Source organism: Pagrus major, chromosome 3 (genome assembly GCF_040436345.1).
Source record: "Pagrus major chromosome 3, Pma_NU_1.0".
NCBI classification, from domain to species: Eukaryota; Metazoa; Chordata; class Actinopteri; order Spariformes; family Sparidae; genus Pagrus; species Pagrus major.
In genome coordinates, this window is record NC_133217.1 from 7,253,949 (window position 1) to 7,278,931 (window position 24,983).

Genomic DNA, 24,983 nt, shown 5'->3' on the forward strand with positions numbered 1-24,983 from the left:
GATCAAACACAGACCCCCATCTTAGTGAACGTCCACTCCTGTTAAGGCTATGCCCCTAACTTGGTGAGACCAACTGGTGTTGTGGCCCAATCACAAGGTCCGGACTGCAGCCAAGGCAGACGGCCCCAATTCATCTGGCCATGGTTGCCTTGATCTGACCAGACGAGCCAGCCAAGAAAAATACCAGCAGACAATCCTTTTCATGCTTGACTTAAGCTCAAACATTCTCACAATCCTCGCTGCTCTTATTAGAAAGAGCCGAGCATGAGTCTGCACTCGTTAATGCAGTTATTGTTCAGTGATTAAGTCGATTAAGAAAGGGCCCTCCAGTTTGACTAATGTTTACTTGTGGCTCCGACTGCCGTGGCTTAACCAGACAATTGTGCAGTTAGCGGTCACTTTGGGTGAGGGGAAATTCATTTCCTACACATCTAGATAGAAAAGGACACTTCAAAGTGATACGTCTGAGCTTTGACTTTCAACGCTGACACAATGTTGAATGTGAGACCTTTAACTTGGTGTAAAGTGGGACATTATGAGCACCCTGCATCTCCCTCTGCCTGCTTAATTTTCTCTTCCACCGTAATTACCTCTCTTCCTTTTAAGATTTAGGTCGGATAAGGAATGCAGTCTGATCTCACAGGAGCTGAGCTGTCTCCAGCCAAATAACTCGTGACTCTATTGTTAACCGCTTGCCCTTTTGTAGCGCATGAAGCTTTTCCAGCACTCGAGGAGGGCAGCAGAAATAAGATTAGTGGCATTCATATTGTCTGGTTCGGGGGAAACGTGGGGAGATATTGATTGCATTTTTTTGCCAGTGCATTACAGTTGTGTCTATGCTCCTTAAACAATGCACCTGGTGGAAAAATGTAAACCTGTATTTGGCAATAAATGGTGCTCTAATACAGTATATCAGAGGCAGTTAGTTTGTTAGATCAGTGCTGCCCTCCTGTGGCCATCTCAGAAAACAACAAGCCTCACAATAACAAAAGCACAGTGAAAACCAATACTTGTGTCCCCAATTGAAATAAACCTGAATATTTAAAATGTGTTTTGTCTGATGATATTGGTTCAGCTTTTTACCTTTAAAGCAACAATATTTAATTTCCAGGAGAAAGATAGTCTCATCCCTAGATCATCTAATACTGACGGTTTGGGTTTGGCAGCTTGAGTAGGACACCAACCCAGAGCATCAGTATTTGAAAACTGGGCATGAGAATCCACAATCAACTGTCTTCCTCCTCTGTTGATGAGATGTGTCTACCTGGAAATACAGTAGGGGGGGTTGCTTCAAGTCTTATCTCTTGGTGTGCTCTTGCATGTCTCTCCTGTCTCCCTGTCTACTCTCCACGCACTAGTATAGTGCTTCAGTTTACCTAAAATAAAACAGTGAAAACAAAGATTAGTACTTGGTGACACGAACTCAGAAACACACCATGAAAACATGACTTTTAGACAAGTTATGGTTTTTATTTTTTCTCACAAACAAAGTTTGTTTACAAAAAAGGAACGTCAAAAATAAAATTGTACCTATCTATTGCATGTCATGCTGGCAGTTTTAACTACATGCAAAAACAACAATAATAAGAACATTGATAATAATCATTACTGTACAAAAACAATGATGGGGGAAGGTATGAGGCGTGAAACATCATCTCAAAAACAAAAACACTTGTATTGAAAAAATGAGTTCTATAAAAAAGGGTGTTTTTCTTTTCTTTTGCTCCAGACGGAGTCATGTGTTTGTACATGAGACTTAAAACGGGGCACAAGACTCCAAAACCACCCGGGTAGAAAGGTTGTGTGAGACTGCATAGAGGCAGGGGAAAGATTCCCCGCTCTAAAGACAGAGGGGTGAACAAACAGCGAAGGTAAGAAACAAAATGGAAGAGTAAAGATGACAGTGGAGCGTGTGCTTGAAATACACGCACACGCATGCAGTTATCCTATACAAATCGAAGCCCTTACAACATAAAGTCATGCTTCATCGTCAACATGGAAAACGACACAACAAAGAAACTACATGAAATTATTGTTGAACCTTATAACCTCTTCTTTAGATCCCTTACGATTGACTTGCTGTAGAAAGTGAAATCTGAGGTATATGGCTTCATTTCATCTTCAACTACATGAAAGACAATAAAGAGGGATGATTCATGTGTTCACAGAAGGAAAGGTAAAGAATCCCACGGCTAACTTCAACCACAGATATGCCAGGAGCAGGTGGTGTAGACAGAGATGGACACTTCTTTCATGTTTTAAGAATGAGAGGAAGAATAGAGTTGGTCTGCGGAGAGACTGGTGTCAGGGGCTATGGCAGTGGATGCATACATGGTGTTGGTGCGTGGATACAACTTAACATGATATTCTGCGAAGTCAATCGGTGTCCCTTTGGTTTTTTCATCCAGTGCAATAAATTTATTACAAAAAATGAGTGTTATAACATTACGGGTCACTCGTCTACATGAGCAGTGCTTAGAATTTGATGTATGTTGTCGAAGTCGGTGGCATCTGTCGGCATCACATGGGCTGGTATGCGTGTTGTGTGTGTGGAGAAAAGGTTTCCGGTTGGGCTCAGTCAGTGGTGACCTGCGTGACCTGTGCGTCAGCTGTCTGGTTGGTGGACTGAATGAACATTGGTTGGGTCAGCTCCTGTCCTGCTGGCATCGTCACCTGCTGAATCTGATACAACTGCTGTAAAACAGAGAAACAGACAGAGAGGATGATGGTCTCTGTGGAATCTAACTACAAGGTTTAAGATTATAAAATAAACTCTTGGGTTGTTACTAGGTGTTATTTAGATTGTTTCTTAAAAAAAATTGAAAAAATTAAAATCTTTATCTGATTGTATTAGAAATGTCATTCTTTTTTTTTTTTATCTATAATCACATTTTAGTCTAAATCAGATTTGTAACATACTTTGTGTTTTACATCAGATGATATTTGTCTATAACTTATTGTTATTGCTGCTTTCTTTGGCCTAGTGAATGAGGCATTTTTAATACCAATGTGTTTACCTCATGTTAGTCATGTTATATTAATTGTTTTTTTTCCTCAAAGGCCACATGTCAGCTGGTTCACAGCCAGCTATGGGCGTTAAAATGAGAAATGCTAGTAATGCTACCAAGCCAGAAATAATGACATTAAGTCAGATGCCAAATTCAAAATGCCACAGTTACATTTACTGCATTTGTTACCTGTCCATCAGTAAACTGGTTGAACTGCTGCTGTCCTTGCTGCACCTCTGTCTGTGTGATCTGAAAACAAAAGAAGTTACATAAGATTAAAGAGTCAATCATTTTATCATTTTACAACTGGGATGTACAATAAATTTAACAACTGAACAATATAAATACTTTGTTATCAGATCATATGCTTTAATAAAGCTGTTTTTGTTGCTATGGTGATACCTGCTGGGTGTTGGCGAGAGTCTGAATCTGTCCTTGGACTACTTGCGCTCCAGAGACGGGCTGAGCTAGACGAATGTACTGTAGCTGGCCCGTGTTTAGTTGAACCTACACACAGCCAACAGAAGGGGGAGACAGAGTTTGGTTTAGAGCAAAGGTCATTGGAACACAGAGGTCACAGCCATTTTCCTCCTCTGGACAACAACAACGGAAATAAGTCAATTGCCTCTGTTGAATTGTTAACTTTTGTTAACTTTTTAACTTTTAACTTATGATTGCCATCAAAGGATGGATAATTGACTAAAACATGTTTGTGCAATCCCTCCTCTAGTTCCCATCACTTTTTATCCAGCTTGAAACAGTCTCTTACCGGGATTTGCTGGATCTCTCCCGTGTTGGTTATGATCTGCTGCATGACCTGCATGGTCTGGCCTTGGGCTTGAGCTGTCTGAGCTTGACCTTGTGCAGCTTGGACAATCTGTACCTGCTGGCCCTCACTCACCTGCATAGCCACAGGTGCACTCTAAAGGAGATAAAAAGGAGGAGAGAGACAGATGTAACGTATTAGTTGCTGTACCACAGCTGCTACAGGCATGTAGTTTATGATTGACACAAAGCAAAGCACCAGGAAATCACTAATTTCCCTGGAATAAGATTTTAACCAAGAAGCTTATCCTTAAACTTGAAAAGACTGTTAAAAGATCATCAGGCATGTACAAAAGAAGTCGGGACATAAGGTGACGATGCAGGTTTCAGGTCCTCTCTTTCTCTTCCGTCTGTCACACTATCTAGAAATGGCCACCTGATCTCATGCTGCGATCACTCCGACAGACCTCAGTCACCTGAACAGAACAGAGCTCGTAACAAGCACTGGCCTCCGTGGGTACGAGTGTGTGGTTAGTGAACATATAAATGCATGTGTGTTTACCGTGATGGGTGTGCCCTGTGATTGCACCTGCACCTGCTGTAACTGCTGCATTGTGGCACCTTGCAGCATCTGATGGCGGCGACAGAACAGAATGAGAAAATGAGAGAAAGACACACAGTGAGAGAAAGCAGCGACTGCAACAACTTAACACGTGAATGTAAGCGCGTGAAATGTTTGCGCAGAAAAGAGAGCTTCAGTGTTAGAGCAGCGGTGACAAATAAGCAGCAAATGACATTTAATGGTATGTTTATGAATGATAAAGAAGCTGAGGTGCAATGTCAGAAAGAGGTACAAAATAATAATCGTGGACAGGTTTTGGAGAATGTGTGTACATCACAGTGGCATTTACATCAGCTTCAGTAATGTCAACTGTGGTTTCATAAGTGCTTTTGAGAGTTGGTGACCTGAGAGAAAAATGACAGAATTGGTACAACTGCGACAACGAGTGACACTGAAAGCTCTGCACACAGACACACAGATGCATAAATAAAGGGTTGAATTGAGATCTCTGCCCATCATCTGTCCCAATGCTAAATTTCACCATCTTTTCTTTGTCTTTTTTTCCTTCTAGATTCTTAAGCAGGGCTGGCCAAAATAGCCCATGACAAGGTTCGATTTGGCCCGCAAGATGTTAAAAAAAAAAAGTATGCCATTTTAGTGGTTTTTATTTTTTCTGAGCATGGCAGACAGAGTGATGCTTTGAGCAGGAAGTCAGCAAATTAAGAGAACTTAAGGGAATCAAATTTGATTTTGAATCTTAATAATACAATACAAAAATACTGCTTCTGGCCCGTGGTTCACCATTAAGTTTCAGTTTTGTCCCTCCAAGGTAAAAAGTTTAGGCAACCCTATTCTCAAGCATTTCTTGATAACACTTCCCTCCATAGACCAAATCTACTGGCATGCACCTGATGGGTAGTGGCAAACTGACCAGCTCTGTTTTGCACTTGCAAACACTTGTGACTTAAGTACTGACAAGTGGGAAAGGTTCATAGCCATGTGGTAACAACAGAGGGATTGAGATGCTTCCAAGTTATTATTTTATCTCAAAAGCACAAACCAAGTACATTTTTGGGGAGTCAACTTTAAAATGTCCACTTTCTACCTCGAGGTCCACCTTTAAATGTTCCACCTTGTAAATAACCTATGATGGAGTCCACGTAAGGTGAGTGTCAAACTGTGACCTCCCTGCTCTCAGTAGGGACTGCAGCAGCAGCAGCAACGCTAGTGAATCAGGCCAGGTCTAAATGAGTATGACAGCTCAGCTAAAGGCAGTCTGCTGAAGCAGCATGAAGTACCACGGCAGCCCAAGAGTGCAGCTACATGACATGCAGTGGCTGAGCAGGAGAGAGAGCGCTCGGCAGCAAAAGCAGCAGGAGTGAGACAATTAGAAAGAAAGACGACTGAAAGGTGTCCCCTAAATATGCATGTTTGTTATCTTACTGACTGGTGAAAAGACTTTACTAAAGAGAGAAATCGCACTCCCCCCAAAAGTCTGTGAGTGAGTGTGTGTGCAATAAGCAGTGTGTGTTTTTGTATGTGTGCGCTAATGACTTGGTTCCATTAAGAACCAGCTATTGATTTTCAGTTTTTGTTACTGTCAGCTCATTTCTCTTTAACTGGAATGCAAATGACGAGCGAGGATGAGAAACATTAGAAAAAAAACATACACACTTTGATAATCATCCTTTGAATTTTTTCCCCTGTTTTGCTTTGCCCTTCACTTATAAGGCAACACATTAACTGCTTACTTAATGCTTGTAGAATCATTCAGAATCATTATTCACACACTGACACTGTACATGTTATGTGTGTAAATTGTGGAGTCCGTGATTTGCAAAACTGGGACTGATAGCGCGCGGTTACAGAGACTTTCCTTGTGTGTCTGTAAACATTTCATTTTCCATTACAAACCATATTAATTATTACCAGAGAAGGGAATATAAGATTAAATGTTTCCTTTGTAGGGATTCACAGGGAGGGTGTTTGTCTAGTTATGTGCGCTGGGTGTGTTCTGAGGTTCAGTTATTCTTGTCGGCGGGAGAGTGGTTAGCTACTGAATGTGAGCTTAGACTTGTATCAATAAAGTCAGGTGTGATGACCCCGAGTAAATCAGCCTTTCGCAGCATGAAAGGCACTGGGTGGAGTCAAGAATGTGCTGCCTGTAATATTTGGAGAAGGCAATCTTTTCAGAGTGTTACACAGGCTGTATTTCCATCAATGTACTGTATTTTTGTGCACAACTTTAAGTAGGGCATTAGAAAAGGTTGATGTAAACAGCAAAATTCAAAAAAAGCTTTTACACTCGTTTGAGGGGGATTTTGCTTTTACTGAAAAAAAGTTAATGTGCTCAGTGGGATATAGAAACACCTTTTCTGAGTAATTTCTAACATAGCAAACATTTAACTCACTCGCACTGATCAGGTGTTTCTGCTCCTACAAAATAAGAAAAAAAAGGGAAGCAAGAGGAAGAAGTTGTGTAAAACACCAGCCTCTTCCCAGATAACGCCATAAGATTCCCATCTCCAGATGAATTCCCACATTCCCTTGTAGATGTTTTTTCTGTCTTCTTCTTCTTCCTCTTTGGGGTTTGTTGGTGATTGTCAAACAACTTGTTTCTTTCCAGTTTACAACTTCCACTTCCTCTATTCTGTTGCAGCCATGCATAATGTAGCCTTTATCACCGTCTTCTAACTAAAAGGAAATAATTCCTGTTTTATTCTATTTTCTTTTCAAAAAGTTTTCTTCAAATGAATAGATAATTAGATGGAAATTACAGACACACACACACACACACACTGCAAGTTCAGTGTGAACTTCGTCAACTGGTAATTTGTGTTTCTGTGGGGACTGTTAGCTGTAGTCAGGAATTCACTCACTTCTCCACATGGCCTTTATTATTTCCTAAAGATCTCACACACAGTTGTGGTCTCATTTTGTTGTTGCTTCTTTGAATCTTGCTGTGTGTCATTTGCACTCTGTGGGAAACCCTGTGAAAACAAGGCATCAGTAGTACCTGTCCTTGCTGTGGCTGTGCGATGATAATCTGTCCGGGCTGGATGGTCGTGGCCGTCTGTGCGCCGGCCTGCTGGGCCTGCTGTGTGCCCTGCACCTGCACAGCTCCAGGCTGCTGGGCCAGAGTGAAGTAGTACTGCACCGGCTCTGCTGGAGCTACTGACTGACGCATCTCCTCCTGAAGATGACACACGCACACACACATGGAAGAAGGCCTATCAGTCCATTACATCTCCATGAATTATTGTTGCAGGTGTAACGGTAGAGGAGGGTAAGTCTGATAAATAACTGATGGGATGTGGCTGGAGAAGAGTAATGTAATCTGGCCATAAGATCCATTACAAGCACCATACTGGTCAATACCATAGACTGCAGGTCTAGAGGCATGGTAGGCTGAACATGGTGATGTGTTTTACGGGAGAACCACAGGTGAACATCGTTGTTTTCATGCACTGGTCAATTTTGAGATTTGGGGATATTTTGCTGACACAACATGTCGTCTTTCAGACTTGTGCATTGAATATATGCATTTAGGTGTTTATTTTAGTACATAATTCTGTTCTGGACATTTATGTAAACTAGCAGATAATTATTAGATAATGCATCATTTGAACTTTAAACATAAAATATTAAGAAACTTGTAACACATAATTGTCCTAATGATGATCAACGTGAAATTTACATAACAAAAAAACCCCACTATCAAACATCTTTGACCCTACTGTAATATACAGTAGGTATACTGAATCTAATTTTGTGACAGCTATTGATCTATGTGTGTAAATGTTCTTTCTGTCTGTCCTCATCCTGGGTCAGCCACATAACTGCAGCGTCAGAATTTGCAGGTTAGATGCTTGTCGCATGGAGGCTTGAACACAGGTCTAACAATGATCACATATCCAATTATCAGTTAACAGTGACCTGTATAATACTGCTTCATAACTAATGAGCAAGGTTTCATCTTGATGAGGTTTCTCCATCACCAGAAGCGTAAACACCCCTCTCCCAGCTCCATGACAACACAGCTGAGAGTGTAGGATGTTTACATGCCTGGAGACAGTCTACTTGAAAACAAATTTAAATTGCTCACTCCTCCATCTGGTATGGTACATTTATAAGTCAATGTCCTGCTTGAGCAAAACTTCCAACATGATATGATGTTTTCTGTAAGAAAGGGCACTTGACTTTATCCTTCTTGGATTAGTCCCTTGTAGAGGACATGAAGTTGTGCGAGAGTCATCGCTGAGATTACTGTTGGCTGTCAGAGGCAATAAGATGCTGCAAACATCCGACTGAAAGCCCTCGCTGTCCAAACCCCAGCTTCCAGTCAAGGATGTTTACAGCACCTCCGGGTTGCCAACAATAGTAAAGCACCTGGGATTAAGACCCCGAACGATCAGCTCCTTTCATTTGCTAACTGTAAGCAAATTATTTTCCAAACAACACCTTGTGAATCATTTGCTTTCCTGGCAGTGTGTGCTTTCCTACCTGCCGTTTAGGTGGCTTCAGGTCGTCGCGGGGCACAATGTCAATCAGGAAGTCAAACTGGTCAAACTTTGTTATGGCCATGGCAATGTCGTTCCTCTGCAAACACAACAGACACACATGGTCAAATGATGAGGTCAGGCTTTAATTGTGCTAATTCAATATATGCAGGGACCTATATATAACCACGCTTCATGTCCTAAGGTCAACTTTCCCAGAATAGCCACACAAGAGGCTACTGTGGAATTGAAACCAAGTTCCCAGTAGCACTGTAGCAGGTATTTGCTTTCAAAACTGAGCTCAAGGGAAGAGATGATAAGTTTAAAGCTGAATCGACAAGTCAACAAAAAATTTATCACAGACTATTTTAATACTCAATTCATCTTTTGAGTCACTTCTCAAGCAAAAGATACCAAACAGTTGCTTGTTTCATCTTCTCATGTGTGAGGATTTGTTTCTTTCCAGTAGAGGGCGACTGATGGTGGACTTTTAAAGGCTGATATAATGGCAATAGTTTTGAGAAGAAAAAGCTGAATGCAGATTGACTGGCCAATCAGAAAAGAGCAATCTTTGACCTTATTAGAAATCAAATAACTGTGAACTGAACATTTAAGTCAAAATAATAAATACGTAAAAAAATATATTAATCTGTCATATACACAGTCGCAGCCAACGGCCACTATCGGAACCGATAGTTTGTAAAAAGGCCTATCGGTGCTGATTAATCAGCAAAAGCGATAAATCGGTCTTAAAATAATATAGATATTTTTAGGCTATATCATGATATATCCGCCTCTAGTTTCCAGATTAAACAATAGTGAAAACAATCATTAGTTAAAGCTCTAACTATGTTATTTGAGAGTTTAAAAACTTTTTTTCAAACCAACAGTTGCTAAAGACAAATGGATTCATAATAAACAATCACCCTTGCATCACATTCATAGAGCTTGTGTGTGTGTTGGGTGGAAATGAACACGACGCAATGACGTGCTCCAGTCCTCGTCAGCACAGCCTCTGCTGCTTCCTATATCCACAGCAGTGTGCTGTCTCTGTGGAATTTTCCACAGGATATTGGCTGTCAGGACCCCCCACCGTGGCCCTCCCTGCACTACAGGCTATTTATAGTAGCTTGATTAATATCTGGTAACACCAGGTCACATCTACACTTGTTCTATTGATGAGCGTTGCTATGACGACCCCAACTGGCGTGCCCTCTTCACAATAGGCCTCTGCGTGTGTGTGCGTGTATGTGTGAACATGTGGAAATGGAGGTTTTCCCTCACTTAGTCACAAGAAAATCACACATTTGTGTGGTTCAACCGTCACGCATCCCCAATGCATTATCTTTGGTGTAAAATGTAATTAACATGTAAAACCTGCACAGTAAATGAAGTTTCTATTTAAAGCATAAAGTGTAGAGTTCCAACAATGGAGAGTTTCATGGTAAAAAAAAAAAAAAGGACTAAGTCAAGACAACAGCAAAGAGAACACACTTCCAAAGTAGGTCTTCAACACCCCTCTAAGACTGACTGTGATGAGTGAGATAACACTTTTTTCCAGCCTCTTTTTCTACCTGCGTTGGCATACACACACACATATCCATGGGCTAATCTCTCAGAGGTATGTGAATGGATAAAGTGGACTTAAGGGCTTTCATGTTCTGCTCCACAGTTTTCCCTCTCTTGACGTCCAGGTGAGACAAGCTCTTGTCTGATTTTCCCGAACGTTCCCATCAGTACATTCATGTTCTCTGTTTTCCTTTCTCCACTTCACATCATTCCAGAGTCCATCTTATTCAACTTTGGGACAGCAGAGCAGGCAAAATGGCACCGGAGGGAAAAGTGGGTCAGCAGCACCCGCCTAGCTTTGCTTTCAAAGTCAATGGAGGGAGAAAGAACTAAACAGAGGGATAGTCCTCAAGGGGATGCTGGTATGGGGGCCTCTGCTTATGTATTCACACAGACACAGGCACAACAAACAGGCCAATGATGCAAGGGTGTGGGAGAGGAGTCAAAAAGAAAAAGATGGTAGAAATATAAAGAAGGAAGAAAGAGGAGGTGTAATTATTACCATTAACAGATGTGACAATACCAACTAATGGCGCAGAAAGGGAGTAAGGAGAAACGTGATCTGATCAGAGGAGAACGTGTGAAGGAGTGAAAAAAGAACGACAGGAACACTGTTCACACATCTCTTCGAGTGTGTCTGACCTGTAGCGTGCGTCTCTTGTTGTCCTCAGTGTGGATCCACGCTCTGAGGGTAAGCTCTGTGATGAAGATCTGAGCCGCCTTGGCAAACAGGACCGGAGCCTCTGCACTGATCATCTGTGCAGAGGAGATGGAGTTAAATACGCCCACAGACAACAACATCAATCACATATCAGCTATAACGTGAGTCACTCAGGAGTAACAAATGGCCCCATCACATTCAAAAGTGCTGCAAAATGAGCATTTATCTTTAAAAAGACCAGCATTTTATGAGTAAAATTCAAACACATTTCAAGGACTTTAATGGAACGTAAACCAACAATTTCCAGACTCTCGATGCCTTAATTATCACATCTAAACTGACAAATAAGGTTTAAAGTATTTCTTGAACCCATAGCAAACAATGTATGTTGTGTATATTGTTTGTATTTCTTGCAGCTGTTCATGTTAACTTTGGTTGATTGTATGTTTGTATGTATGTACTAGATGCCTGCAAATTCTGGCGCCAATAGACTAACAAATAAGAGGGTGGGATCGTTTCTTTCAAATATTAAAAGTGAGTTATTGTGTAGATGACACACACGATTATGTTGAAAATCTAGCATTTTGAAGGACATCTTTTCTTGTACAAACCTGTTAATAATAATAATGTGCCCAAAACACTACTCAAACAGAGCTATATTGCTTAGTAGGAGAATGTCATCATTATTCACTAAAATACTTGAACGTTATTATTCTTTTCAGTATAATTGTTGGTTACCTTCAAACCTTTGTTTGTTCTCAACAACACCTCTTAATGGCACTCCACTTTTAAATGTAAAGCTGAAATGTACAACATTGACTGTAATGAAACCACAGCGCTCACATGTACACATGCAGTGAAAGCTGCTGTGTCAGGGCTGACAGAAGGGTCTTGTCTTCAGATATGTTAGGGATCTCCTGATCTCTTTACCACTTTAAGCTGCTGCTTAACTAAGGGGATAGTGCTGCTCTTGACACGACACATTCAAGCCACACACACATGTTCCAAGGCTTTCTCTTTAGAGACTATGAACAGTTGAGGCTGATAATCTGTTGCAATAAGAGAAGAAGGGAAAAAGAAACGCCAAATAGTATTGTTTCTTAAACTTAACCAAACAGAGACAGAATTCTAAACAGAAATGGAAAATCAGAAGTAAATTAGCATAAAAATAATACATGCACTGTATCATGATATGTTCCGAACGAGATATGAACCCTGATTTCCTGAGTCATAATAGTCAACCCACTCAGCCACAACGGCTTGCTTCAGATGTGGACTAAGCCGTTTCGTAAGTTGAAATAATGGTCCTGGAGCAACATGAATTATGATGTTCCAGGAACAACACCAAACTCAGAAATACTGGCTTCAGTCAGATTTGTAGTAAATTGAATTTCTCAGTTTTGTAGCAGGAATTGTATTCGAGCTCTGTGGTTCCTTTCACATACTTGCCCCTAATAATAATAATATTTTTTATCAAAATTAACAATTATTTAGGCTGTTCTCTTACCTTGACATCCTCATCCAGCTTCATGATTTTCTTGATTCGAGCCAGAGGTAACTCCTGCACACGAAAATCCTTCTGGAAATAATGGATAGCCGTTGTGTTAGGGACAAACAATAGAACACGATAAAGTTGTCCTTAAGTATTTGCTTGTGTGTGTGTTTGAAACCACATGAAACCAATGAATCTTAAGAGTTAAATAGTGTGTGACAAATGTGTGTGTCTGTTTCAATGGCCATAGCGTACCACAGTCAGGTTCCTGATCTCCTCCATGACTCGAGGCCAGAAGGACTGCAGGGTTTGCTGGGCATCGCTGCCCCCAGCTCCAAACGCATCGGCGGACATCCTCTACTCTGCTGCACCGAGGAATGACAGGGGAGGAGAGAGGTGGAAGCACAAGGTTAGCTTTTAGAAAACACAAATACAAAGATGTGATGTGATGATTCAGACAGGTCAGAGAATACAGTGTCAGTCTGACCCAGGCCTGTGCTGCCCAGAGCGCTTCACGTGTGTCAGAACCACATATTCCATCGCAGCCTATAATTATAATACAGTGAAATCTAAAATAGAGCCCCAGCAGACTTCTATTCTTGTTCTTGTGGGATATTGGCATGTCCACCACCAGACTGGCTACAAACTCCCTGATTATGAATGGCTCTATCACCTTCAGCACATAGCAGCAGCTCGTTTGCAAACACAAGTGTGTCATGTGGAAGTCAGTTGCTGCCAGTGACCCAATACAGTGAGGACAACACTAAAGTTACAGATCTGAGATATGCATGTGTGTTTGTGTCATAGAGAAACAATTTCTTAACAACAGTAATCAAATTTTTTGTGGACGCACACTTCGAATGCACACAGAAAGTTGTACAATGAAGGAAGTCAACTGTAACACACACACGCATGCATGCATGTAGACGTAAAAGCCAGTGCTTCTACAAGGGGTCTGACGGTTTGAAAGAGGATCCAGCAGGTTACTATGGCATGCCAGGAATCTGCTGGGGGAATATTGGCCTGCCTGTCTGAGCATGCAGAGCTCGGAGTGTCTGGATCGCACTCTTTCACTCTCTCCCTTTACTCTCTACCTCGCTGAAAAGATCTGGCAGAAGGGAGAAGAAAAAGAAACATGGAGGAGGGGGGGGAGAACAAGAGATGAGTGTGTGGAGCTACTCAAGAGAGACGGGTTGTGTTTTTGTGTGTGTGTGTGTGTGTGTGTGTGTGTGTGTGTGTGTGTGTGTGTGTGTGTGTGTGTGTGTGTGTGTGTGTGTGTGTGTGTGTGTGTGTGTGTTGTTGAGGGAGGGCTCGTAGTGCCATGTCCAGTTCAGCATTAATCCAGCGCTAAGACAAAGTGCCAAAGGCTTTAACAGGGGGAGGTAAGAGACCGACGGGGCCGCAGTCAGACTGCTGTGCAAACTGGCTATGTGGGTCAAACAAGACAGAAAGACGGAGACGCGGAGAGAGACATGACAGAACAAAGAAAAAGAGTGTTAGGAGAAGGGGGGGTCTCCTCTTTATCTCCTCTTTCTTTTCTCACTCTGGGCCAACAAGCGTGAATGGCTGCAGCTCTGGTCCAGCTGACAGGCAAACACAAAACAAAAGACAGCCTCCAAGTCTAGCCCTCCATCTAGTGTCAGCGTTGTAGGGGATTGTTTTGACTTTGGGACCACATCAGCTCCTTTAGCCGTACCACTTAAGTGCGGTTGTAAATATTTTACACAGATAAATCAGTAATTCAGAAAGCAGGCCTTTAACCCGATTGATTTTTGACAGGAAAGACTGCATCTCTGGCAGTTGTGGAAGTTACTGAATAATATAGAAGAAGCACTGCTGCGTCCTGTTCTGTCATAGGGTTTTGGACAGAGAGTACCCTAAATCAATGAGACAGAATGGCAGCAGGGGGGGTTGGCTTTATATAAATCAATCAGGCCGCTTGTAGCTACGGCATGCCAGGCTAGTGATTGACCTTGACAATGTCTCCCCTTCTCTGTCTGACGCTCCAGTGTCCAGTTGCATTTCAAGGTTGATTGAGATCCTGCAGTCACCAGAACAATCCCAGCATTCCACGGGGCAGAAAGGACTGATGGGAATTGTAGTTTTTCCACCTCTGCCCATCGGGTGAACCAACATCTGGCGTTTTTCGTCACTGCTTCTGTGCAAAACCATGACCATGCAAATAGGGTGAAAAAATAAGAGCAATGAGAGCTTTTTGTTTTTCCAGCTAAACAGCGTTTCAACACCCGTATCAGCACTTGATCTTGTGATCATTTTGAACAAGACAACCTTGTGTATCTCTGTGTGTGTGCTGTCTGCCAGCTTGTGTGGTTCTCTCCTACTGGTAGCCTGATAAGGAGTAATAATTAGGCAATTCACTTGACAGCACTACAGACAACCATCAGGCTAATTACCATGGTAACAACGCAGTTGCCCAGAGGAAACAGAGGAGGAGTTAAAATAGAAAATGATTCAATTGATAAATAAAAAAGATAAGAAAACACGCAGGCCACCCCTCCTTATTCACATGCCCCTTCTTATAACTCCTGCTTTTTCTTTTAAAACACTCGCAGAGGGGGAGCTTGTTATTAAATCACACATACACCCCAACCCCCTCTCTGACCCTGTGACCTTCAATCTAAACATACTGCCACGCACTAACCACAGCAGTAGGAGGAGGGGGGGCGGAGGGGAAGTCAATATATGTGAGAAGAAATGAGAAGGCAAGTGTGGCGAGAGGCAGGCTGAAGCGTGAGAGGGGAAAAAAGAAACAGAACAACGTATGTGTGAGAGACAAGAGAAGGGCTAAGTATCAACACGCCCTTGAGCATTGCTCCTCCGGCTAGCTAACATGTTCTACCTTCAGTACACCAATATTACCATATTTCCCAAGGCTTTGCATCAATGGAAAGTTTGCGTGGGAGCCCTCGGATGTCTTCTGCTGACTTCTGCAACACCTTCTATGGTCTCAGCCTAGACTAGTCAAACAAACACTCTGAGTGGGGCTATCCGCTGCACAGAGAAAATCAATTTTGAAACTCCCCGAAAGCTAATAAATGTCAGCGTTATAAACGTTGTAAAAGGTCTGGAGGTTGATGCAGACAACTACAGAAAGCCAGTGTCAAGATGGCTTATTTTATCTGCAGTGATAAGTCCTATTTGCTTCTGTATAGCTAATCTATAGGAAGCGTTGAAGTGCTACTTAAATGGAAATCTGTACTAAGAATTTGTCAAAGCTCGTTAGTCCAGTTCAAGCCTAGCATTGTAAGTTCCTATAAATAAAGTTTCGACAAATGTTGTAAATGTATTGTGCTTTCATGTGAGCTTCTAGATAATACTGTGCATCATTCTGTTGTAATGATCCTGACAAGCTCATCTGTGCTGTTCTAAGCTGCTATATATGGGGACATTGTGTTTTTTGCGCTATGCATCTCTCCTCTCCTCCTCTTCCCTGCGGTTCAGTTGTCCTTCATCGGGTCATCGAGACAGAGAGATGCCGGTGTTGGGTTTCCTATGAACTCTGCTGCGTGTGAGTCTTTGAGGACAAATGTGATGTCTGTGCTTTGTCGACACTGTCCAACACAGCAACTTGCTCTTCCTCCTTTGAGTGGCTCTACATCTCTCTTCCTGTCTCCTCTCCAGTACTTCCCATCTCTCTCTGTCACTCGTGGGTGTGTGTGCTTCTCTCTTGCTCTGTCTTACTTACTTTCACCTGATCACCCCTCTTCCAACTTCTCCGAGAAAGTCAATGCTGCTCCGCTTGCAGCAGCTGAATCAGCGCTAATTTTGTTCTGCCATCCCCGTACTGCACATATCCTCTCTTGTTCTCCCTCCCTCGTTCTCCCTCCCTCCCTCGCTCGCTCACTGGCACGTCACATCAAGTGGCCACTCACAGCAGCATCAGCGACTCGCTCCAACTCTGACATCACACCACTTTACATGAGCCTTCAATTCCTCTCGAAATAAACCTGATAGCAGCACAGGCAGAAGACCGGAAAAAACAACAAGATAGTATCACTTAGCCATATTCATTTGTACTTTAAGATTGGTAAAAGGGCAAGGAAAGGGCAAAGAGGCAATGGTTCCCGTGTCACTTTCTGCAGAAAGAAATTGCTACAAAAGAGAGTACAATTAATGAATTGGTCTTTGGTTAAAGTGAAATGTTCTGCAGTTAAATGCCCTCTTAATGACCTGATGATCAGTGCAAATTGAGCTTAATTTTGCTGAGTGCAGTTGACAGGTAATGAGGCAGTTTAGGACAACCGGAGGACCTATTTGTGGCAGAGGAGTGAACTTTTCCCTGAGGTGTTTCACTATCACATTGTTGTTTTGCTGAAGAAGAACTCATCTCACCACAGATGTTTCCCTGAAGCAGAGTTGACACTTTACATAGGAACAGATGTGAATTGAGAGGACCTAACCAACACGGAAATAAAGACGCATATATTAAATTAAGGCAAAAAATGTGTTGCAGGTACCATGATCTGCAATGAGTTTGTATCTTTGAACCTCGGTCACAGAGGAACTTAATCTCAAAGCTTGAGGATTGCAGCATCATACCATTTTCAAGGTATACCGTGGTATTAAGGTTGATGATTATCACATCGTGTAAATTTGCTTATATACAGCATTGAATTGTAACCTATCAGTGTTTTTAAAAAAAAATAACATTTCAAATTATATCAGGGTAACACATAATATTTTGCTGAATCATAATTAAGTGTTTGCTCAACCAAAAAAACCCTTCTGTTTCCATTCCACTAAGGGTCATTGTAATGTATATTTTTTGCTACATTACATCGTGATGATCTCATAACTTTGCGGTCCTACACAGCTCAATGATATAATCAGTGCAGCCTTTTACTTGATACATCTGGTTGATTTGATTTATTTATTTATTCACAAAAGAGTGTGAGAAGGCCTTAAACAATACAAAAATTAAATATAAATTGTAAATTAGTACAATCAAAATCCAGATCACTACATTTCTTTTTTATATAAGCATATTTCAGGTAATCCTAGATAGTTTAAATGGTGTTTTTTACAGCTCTCTTTAAATTCAATGACTGCAACGACAGAAACAGATGATTTATTTCTCCCATACTGTGACCTTAAAGTAACTGTCCACATAGTTACTCTTCATGGTTACTAACAGTCAGAGCATTAGGCTGTACAAAGAGCCAGTATGTACCCACATGCAGTGGTTGCCACTTTGTTTCACTATATATGATGAAATCAACCGAAACACATATTTTTTCTCTTGTATATGATATGGTACCAGCTATGTGGTGAGTGTTGCTACACTGATATGTCTTTAGCAAGAGGTCATTTTTCCACATGCTGCTGTGTGAAACTGTCAGTGATGCAGAGTGGGCAGTTCGGCAGGAAGGTCGCTAAAGGTTAAAGTCTGCTGGGTTTTAACTGGCCTCCTAAGCAGAAAAACAAATGCAACTCTGTTTGCAGAACACGCATTAACATAAACCAGGGATATATCATTGGACCACCGAGAAACTGGAGATGTTTAACATTCAGTATGTCAGTTTTATTCTTATTTACTATAACTGTATAGATTGAATAAATACTAGTATACTAGGTAACAAATGTCATACTGATTGGTTTCGAATTATCACCATAAATCAGGTGCGTATTTACAAATTGTAAACTATTAAAGCGCTCACCTCGATGAACCCACTCACAAATACCACACAGAAACAAACTGGCATAGTTACAGCATGCAGGGTTAATGATCTACTCAGGCAAAACAAAAAAAACAAGAAGTTCCCAGCCAGGAATTACAGATTAACTACTGGGACATGCAAAACAATTTCACAGATGTTGGTGCAAATGTTTTGTGATAAAAAAAAAAGAAAGAACAGGGTGATAATGACTGACTGTGACCTGCGATGCAACATCACTTTGGCACGGCTGGACCGAACCGACCAATCAAACGGCCCTGCAAACTTTGCCCTTGGTTCTGCTTCAAGCCAACTCCAGGAAGTGCTAGTCACTGATCTCCCAAGGTCATTCAACAGAGGAGAGAGAGAGAAACCAGAGAGGGAGGAGGGAGAGAGAGAGAGAGATGAAAGAGAGAAGGGGAGGGAGAGGGGGAGGATAGAAAAGGACAGGTTTTTCAACTTTCACTGCAGCACTTAAGTGACCCCAGTGGTTCAAGCTGTGTACTTTCTAAGAAGCTTAATAAAAACATCTGATACTGTACATATTAGCGATGTTTCGTATCCCCCTTTGAGTTTCGCTTCTGCTGTGTCCTCTCATCTCCCTCTACATGTTTCCTTCTCGTTGCTGACAGAGAGACTGCAGGAGCCAATCTCACATTCCTGTGACCTTCATCCAATGCTAGGCCCAGTCTCTGGCGTCAGTGTAGGCAGGGCTAAAGCTACCTGCATATTATATGCAGGAACATAGCTGACACCCCTGGCCGCCCACACTGGCTTTAGTGACAGTTTACACATGTAAAAACACAGGGAGGGGGGGCAAGGGCAAAAGAGTGAACATTCGGCGGTAGTGGTCACCTTAGTGATAAGCGGAAAGCTACGTCAAAGTGTTTAGCGCCTTTCGTTGACTTTTTTCTCCCCCCGGTGTGGCCACGGTATAGTCCGGGGCACAAATGATATTCAAATCGCATGCAGACAGCAGCCAACCCTGGGATTTGGCAGCAAGGGCTTCAACTTAAGAGTTATTTTTAGTCTCCCTCTCTCAATCTCCCGCACTCTCTCTCTCCCTCTTTCCCCAACGGGACTTGGTTTTGTCAAAGGCACCAATGGAAACTTTCAATTAGGGAGCAAGGGAGGGGGAGAGAAAAGGAGTCAGAGGCGAGGGAGAGAAGAGGCGCCCTCCAAAGATTCCATCAGAAGAGATCAGATCAAACTATTAGCCTCCTCTGCCCCTGAAGCTGACAGGCTGACAGTCTGTCCCATCTGGGTGTCTGGCACTGTCGGGGCGGGGGCCTGGGGGGGTCCTGAGGTCACTGCAACCAGCTGCACCTCCGCCCCTGGGGACCCCTGACACCAACAGTGACAACAACACTGAGAGATATTCTCTCGGAGTCCTCCGTTTGCAGCAAATCTCCTTTCAACACGGATGCCATCTTTGCCTCTCAGCTCTGCGTCACTGTCTGGCGCAAGTGTGTAAACAAGGACGTCCGGGGGAAAAGCGGGGGTCCAGGCCAGCTCCGGGAGCCACTGCGGCCACAGGCCCCCCAGGATATCAACACCGCCAAGACAGTGAAGTGCATCTGAGCACAGAGTCTGGCAGCCATGCAAGTGTTGAAGTCTGTGTGCATGGCGGTTCAAAGTCAAAACACAACAAGTGACAGCCAAAGACAGACAGACTTCACTCTGCAGTGTTACTTTGCAAAAAAGCATGAAGAACAATCACAGATTTTTATAAAACCACCGTCCATTCTGTATAAAAGTGTCAACGTGTACTGAAGTGATAACTGAAGGAAATGGATGAGGCAGACGCGCGTGCGCACGCGCACACACACACACACACACACACACACACACACACACACACACTCCAATCCTCCAAGGAGAGTACTACAGGACAGGAGAGGGAGGGGGGACTGAGGACGGCTGTAAAGGACAGACACCGTCACATCACTGCAGAACGTGATGGAGAGACATCAGAAAGTGAACAGAGATGAACAATTTATTCCTAAACTCAAAGCCTAACAAACTTGACAGGTCTTCTCTTCTTTCTGTGTGTGTGTTTCCAGCGGTCGGACTTACCCCTGTGCCCTTCATGGTGAACGGTCTGCCCTGTTGGAGCAGAGCAGAATAGAGGGAAACAGATAGCCCTGTCCAAGTCTCCTTGAGAGCAGCGACGGCGGCAGGAAGAAGAGACACAGAGGTTGACAGAAAAACTCTCTCAAGCTCCTTCACTTCCTCCAGTCCCCCTGATCGTATCAACAGACAAAAGGCACTCTGGCTCCACTGGACGGCTTTAAAAAGGCTCTCAGCCTGGACACACAGAGAAGAGCAAGCCCCCCTTCCTCTACCCCTCCCCCTTCTCTGTATCCACTCTCCCTTTACACATTGCCCCGTCTCCTTCAGCAGCCCCCCAACGTCCTCCTCCTGCCTAAACATACTGCCCCGTCTTTCCTGTTTCTCTTCTGACCAAGTCCCCTCAACTCACTGACCTTCTCCCTTTCTCTGTCTTTTTTCACTCTCTCACCCCTCTCCCCCCTCTCTCGCCAGTGACCCCATGCGTTTGTCTTTGAGCTGACCCCTGGCCCGGGCGAGAGGGAACAGAAAGCCAGCAGCAGCAGCAGCAGGCAACAGCAGGCAAACAGTACAGCGGCACTCCCGACTCACAGACAAAAATCTCTAGCCTCCTTCCCCTTTAACATTCAAGAGTAATCAATCTAGCATGCTACATGATACTCAAACCCCGCCTCACACCCGACTCCCACCTCACTCTGACACTTGCAGCCAATGAGAAGACAAGGTCCCGCTATGCAACTGGATGGTGCACACACCAATCAGCTCTGACACATCCCCCGCTCCTCCCCTTTCCTCCGCCCAACCCCCTTTTACCGACAGCCAACTTCCTGCTCTAAGTTACCTTGAGCTGCAGGATAGGGGTCAGGGAAAAGAAAAGAGGAAGAGAGAGTAGAGAGGAGAATAGGTGAAAAAGAGCAAATAAAGTTGTGGAAAGCTCTTCAGGGAGTGTGCGAGGGCGTGCTATTGGTTGCTTGCCTCGGCATTGTTTGTCCTCAGGCGGTCCCCTGCCTCTCCTGCTGCTGGACGGATGAGAATGGTTCCACGGGCTGCTCTCTGACAACTGCTCTCTGCTTATTTACAATGTCAAACTAAATGTCTCCCTCTGCCCCGCCTCCTCTCTGCCGCTACAGGCTGACAGCACAGTGATGCAGGCAGCCACGCTGGCCCTCACTGGCTGAGGCAAGTGCCAGAATGGATGCCGCATGTTGCATCCACATGATTTAAAGTACAAAAGCATACTAGGCAGACTCGCTGTCTCATACGTGTGCACAGGTATACATGCACATCCACATACACACACACATTTTGTCCTTGCTTTCTCATTGCTCACAGTCACACCACAAACATCCAGCCTCTAACCAGCCTACTTGTTATAATGAGATTCATTGTACTGTTAATATTATGCTAGCAGAGGAAAAAAACAGTCTGCATGCATGATCACCCATTATTCACTTGGAATATGAATTAGTTCAACTTAATTCAACAAATTCTTATGACTCATGGGAACATTTAGTTATGCAACTTACCCTAACCACAACATCAATCCAATGAACCCCAAATTATGGTGTCGATCAAATTTACACACAAACGAATTACTGCACAACAGATCGTTGCAGAGCCTCAGAACAAGGTGAGGAAAAATCAGCTGACTGGTAAGAAGCCACAGAGGGGGGTAAGGAAAGAGTGCATTTGATTCTCCTGCTATTTGTGGATAAACAAGACTTGAGAGATATGGGAGAAAGTGTGTAAACAAAGACATTGTTGTCTTGACCCCAAAAAAGTATGCTCACAGCAGCTTCCACCATTAAAACGTCATCAAAAAAAACGCGTCAGCAATGTCATACAATGCCCTTCTTGTTAACTTACCACTGGTTCAATGTGCATACTTTCTACACAGTAACCTTTACTTTAGCACCAAAGCAGGTCACTGCCACTCATGTGCATAACTTACACAACACCAACTACATCAATAATTCCACATCCTATTTGCAAACTTAATAGGACAGAAAAATAAGATAATAAAGTGTCTAGAAGTGACAGAAACTGAAGGTGTTATTGTAATGACATTCTGGCCAGAGAAGCCTTTAAGCAATCACTTGTGCAAAGGATGGTGGTATGACGTGAAGCTTTATTCTGCATATTACTGCAAATCCCGACTGTAGTGAGGAACACAACAAGCTTAAGTGAGAGAGAAAGAGAGAAAACCTGCCCCATCAATGAAAAATCTAGAGGGGGAGGGGAACCGGAAGGATGGAGAAGGACAGAGAGGAGAGTTGTTACAGGATGGGAGGGGTGGAACAAGTGGAGAGAGGGCGAGCGAACAAGATAGAGACTCAAGAGAAACAAAGCTAAATGTTCCCTTTTCTATTTTTGTGAGGAGCATGGGGACAAGAGCAGGTACTACAGCCATCCTGTTAATGATTAGAGTGGAGCTGCACAAAGATTAATCTCTCCAGCGTGGCTGCCATGCCAGAGCCGTGCTCAGTGTAGATGTATTCTGGCTACCCAAAATGCCTCAGTAATGACACCTGGCAAGGTCACCGTACAAATGAGACCTTCCCATGACCTGTGCCGCCCATAGCAGGGACATGTTTGCTCTCAGTGATGCTGTTTAGAGATAAACATACACCAGCCAGACTATGGGTTTCATAAACAAACAGCACCCGCAGGGAAAGCCAGGCCAAGCCATGCATTCACCCACAAACATGCAAAAACACATGCACACCTGCATGACTTAGGGGTTAGCTGGCTGATTTGCACACTGGTTACGCAGATTAAGCTCCCTAAGGTATGACTGACCCTCATTCAGTCATTTTAAATATAATGTAGCAGCTAGATTAAACACGCACAGAGAACAGTGAAATGAGAACAGAACATTATTACACCTCTGATAGATTAATAAAGCAAACTCAGCTGTAGGAAAGGCTGCAAGCTGTACACAGTATTTGTCTCCAATGCTAACAATGAATAGGACATGCTGAGGCACCTTGGAAATTCTTATATTCACTTGTGGTTATATGGATATATAATATATGATAAGTATTTCCCAATTATTGATGACAAAATCTAACTAATCCAAAAAGTGCAGCGTCAAGTTAGGTGATTTTATTCTGTTCTTATATTGTGGCTAAAACTATTAAATTATTTAAGCACCATATGGTATATACATTAAGTTTAATTAAGAACAGCAGTGTTGCTTACACTGACTTGATTCCGAAAACAAAGACACACTTCATAATTGCATATCGATGTTACAATGCATTTAACCTACACTGGGTGTAAGGGCAACTTTGTGCTTTAAGGCGTTAGCCTTTAATGCGATGTTTCACTTTAACTAGGTCGCTACAGTATGCATTATAAGCCAGTTAGGACGAACAAAGCGGCTAGCAGGAGACAGAAACCAATGCCCCATCCCAGTCACGCAGACGGAAGATTTTAATTATCAGTAAACCTATGGTTGCCCTAAATAAACTTAGTATTAAAACGCAATGTAGTGCGAACTGTGGCATGTCGGCTGCCACACACTGAGGACAAACACAAGAGTTAGCACTACTGGCTAACGTTACGGTGGCCACTGTCACTTCGTGCTAACGTTAGTGAAGTTAACGTTAGCTTGTTGGAGATGCACACTGGCGACTGTAGTGCAACACAGGTGGACATCCGCGGAGTGTGTAATTTTAATTACCACTGGACAACGTGTCCTGCCATCAAATGAAAGTTTGCAAAGCTTTCCAAAGCTAGGAAGAAGCAATCTAACCAATAAAGACAACGTTTGGATCTGTCCTTCAGACCAATCAAACCTCGGACTAGATTCCACCAATCAAGGTTTTTAGGGCTAAGCTCGTTCTGCAACCGACGCCATTCGGGGTCGGTTAGAAATAGCCAGTCCGTCTGACAATCAGTTACATAGGAGCCAACATGGTGGACACCAAACATCAGTTTCCTGACCGCCCGTGATCCCTTCAGCGGGCCACCAATAAGCGCCTCAGAGAGCGGGGAGGGAAATGGCGCCTATGTTCATCTTCCAAAACAATCGTCTATTGGTCAAGAACAGCAAATGAAAAGAAGCGAAGTAATTGCCCCTACTTCCACCCAACACGGGCTCCATTCTTGTAAACGCTCTAGACACACACGATTTTTAATTTCTTACTCACTTTGTTTTACGGGTTCGAAGAGAAGTCCGGCTCAGCGTATTATTTATTTTATTTAGCTAGCAAGGGGAAACAAGATGGCTGCGGCTCGAACCGGAAAGAGTTGAGTGCGTATACGCGATGACGTCGCAGTTACGTTCCCTGAGCACCGGCGTCTCTCCACCGGTTGTCATTAAATTCACTAAATTAAAATGAGATATGGAGAATAATGTGTGGTAAATGTATTAATCCCCCAGTATTATTATAGTGAAACATTAGTGAACTGGTAGAAACTACAGTGACTCACATTTTAATGTGGCAGTGAACGTGAGCCAGTTGAGCAACATACACACTCATGTACAATTGCACTGCATAACACTGATATAAAAAATGAATGCCACTGCTGCTAATTAGCAACAACAGGTTAAACTGACGTGACAGATTTAGAGCCAAAATATTGAAATGTTTTCCTTTGACTTCTACATTAGACCCCATTATTTACAAATGCAGGAGACTCTATAATCAATTAGGATCTGTTCAGTTAAGTTGAAG

General features: G+C 42.9%; 1 protein-coding gene across 7 annotated transcripts; it reads right to left on the reverse strand.

Moving 5' to 3' along the window:
* Window positions 1-1,449: 1,449 nt before the first annotated feature.
* nfyc (nuclear transcription factor Y, gamma) lies at window positions 1,450-24,556 on the reverse strand. Of its 7 annotated transcripts, none has more exons than XM_073462869.1 (11): window positions 24,456-24,556; window positions 12,812-12,921; window positions 12,572-12,640; window positions 11,046-11,159; window positions 8,839-8,934; window positions 7,352-7,528; window positions 4,336-4,404; window positions 3,778-3,930; window positions 3,411-3,515; window positions 3,198-3,257; window positions 1,450-2,694 (listed from the first exon to the last, which is right to left on the reverse strand). In XM_073462869.1, the coding sequence occupies exons 2-11, from the start codon at window positions 12,908-12,910 to the stop codon at window positions 2,575-2,577; spliced, it is 1,062 nt and encodes a 353-aa protein (XP_073318970.1). In that variant the 5' UTR covers window positions 12,911-12,921; window positions 24,456-24,556; the 3' UTR covers window positions 1,450-2,574. The 7 variants fall into 7 exon arrangements, with proteins under 7 accessions (XP_073318970.1, XP_073318966.1, XP_073318968.1 ...); XM_073462865.1 differs by having other exon boundaries at window positions 12,572-12,643; XM_073462867.1 differs by lacking the exon at window positions 24,456-24,556 and adding an exon at window positions 21,277-21,367 and having other exon boundaries at window positions 12,572-12,643.
* Between the last annotated feature and the right edge of the window lie 427 nt (window positions 24,557-24,983).

Bases quoted from the DNA above. Each gene is read 5' to 3' on its own strand.
- nfyc (XM_073462865.1), bottom strand. From the start codon at position 12,910: ATGTCCGCCGATGCGTTTGGAGCTGGGGGCAGCGATGCCCAGCAAACC. The intron at 7,529-8,838 runs GTAGGAAAGCAC...TGTCATCTTCAG, and splicing joins TGAAGCCACCTAAACGGCAG to GAGGAGATGCGTCAGTCAGT. The intron at 3,931-4,335 runs GTAAACACACAT...TATCTCCTTTAG, and splicing joins CACAGGGCACACCCATCACG to AGTGCACCTGTGGCTATGCA.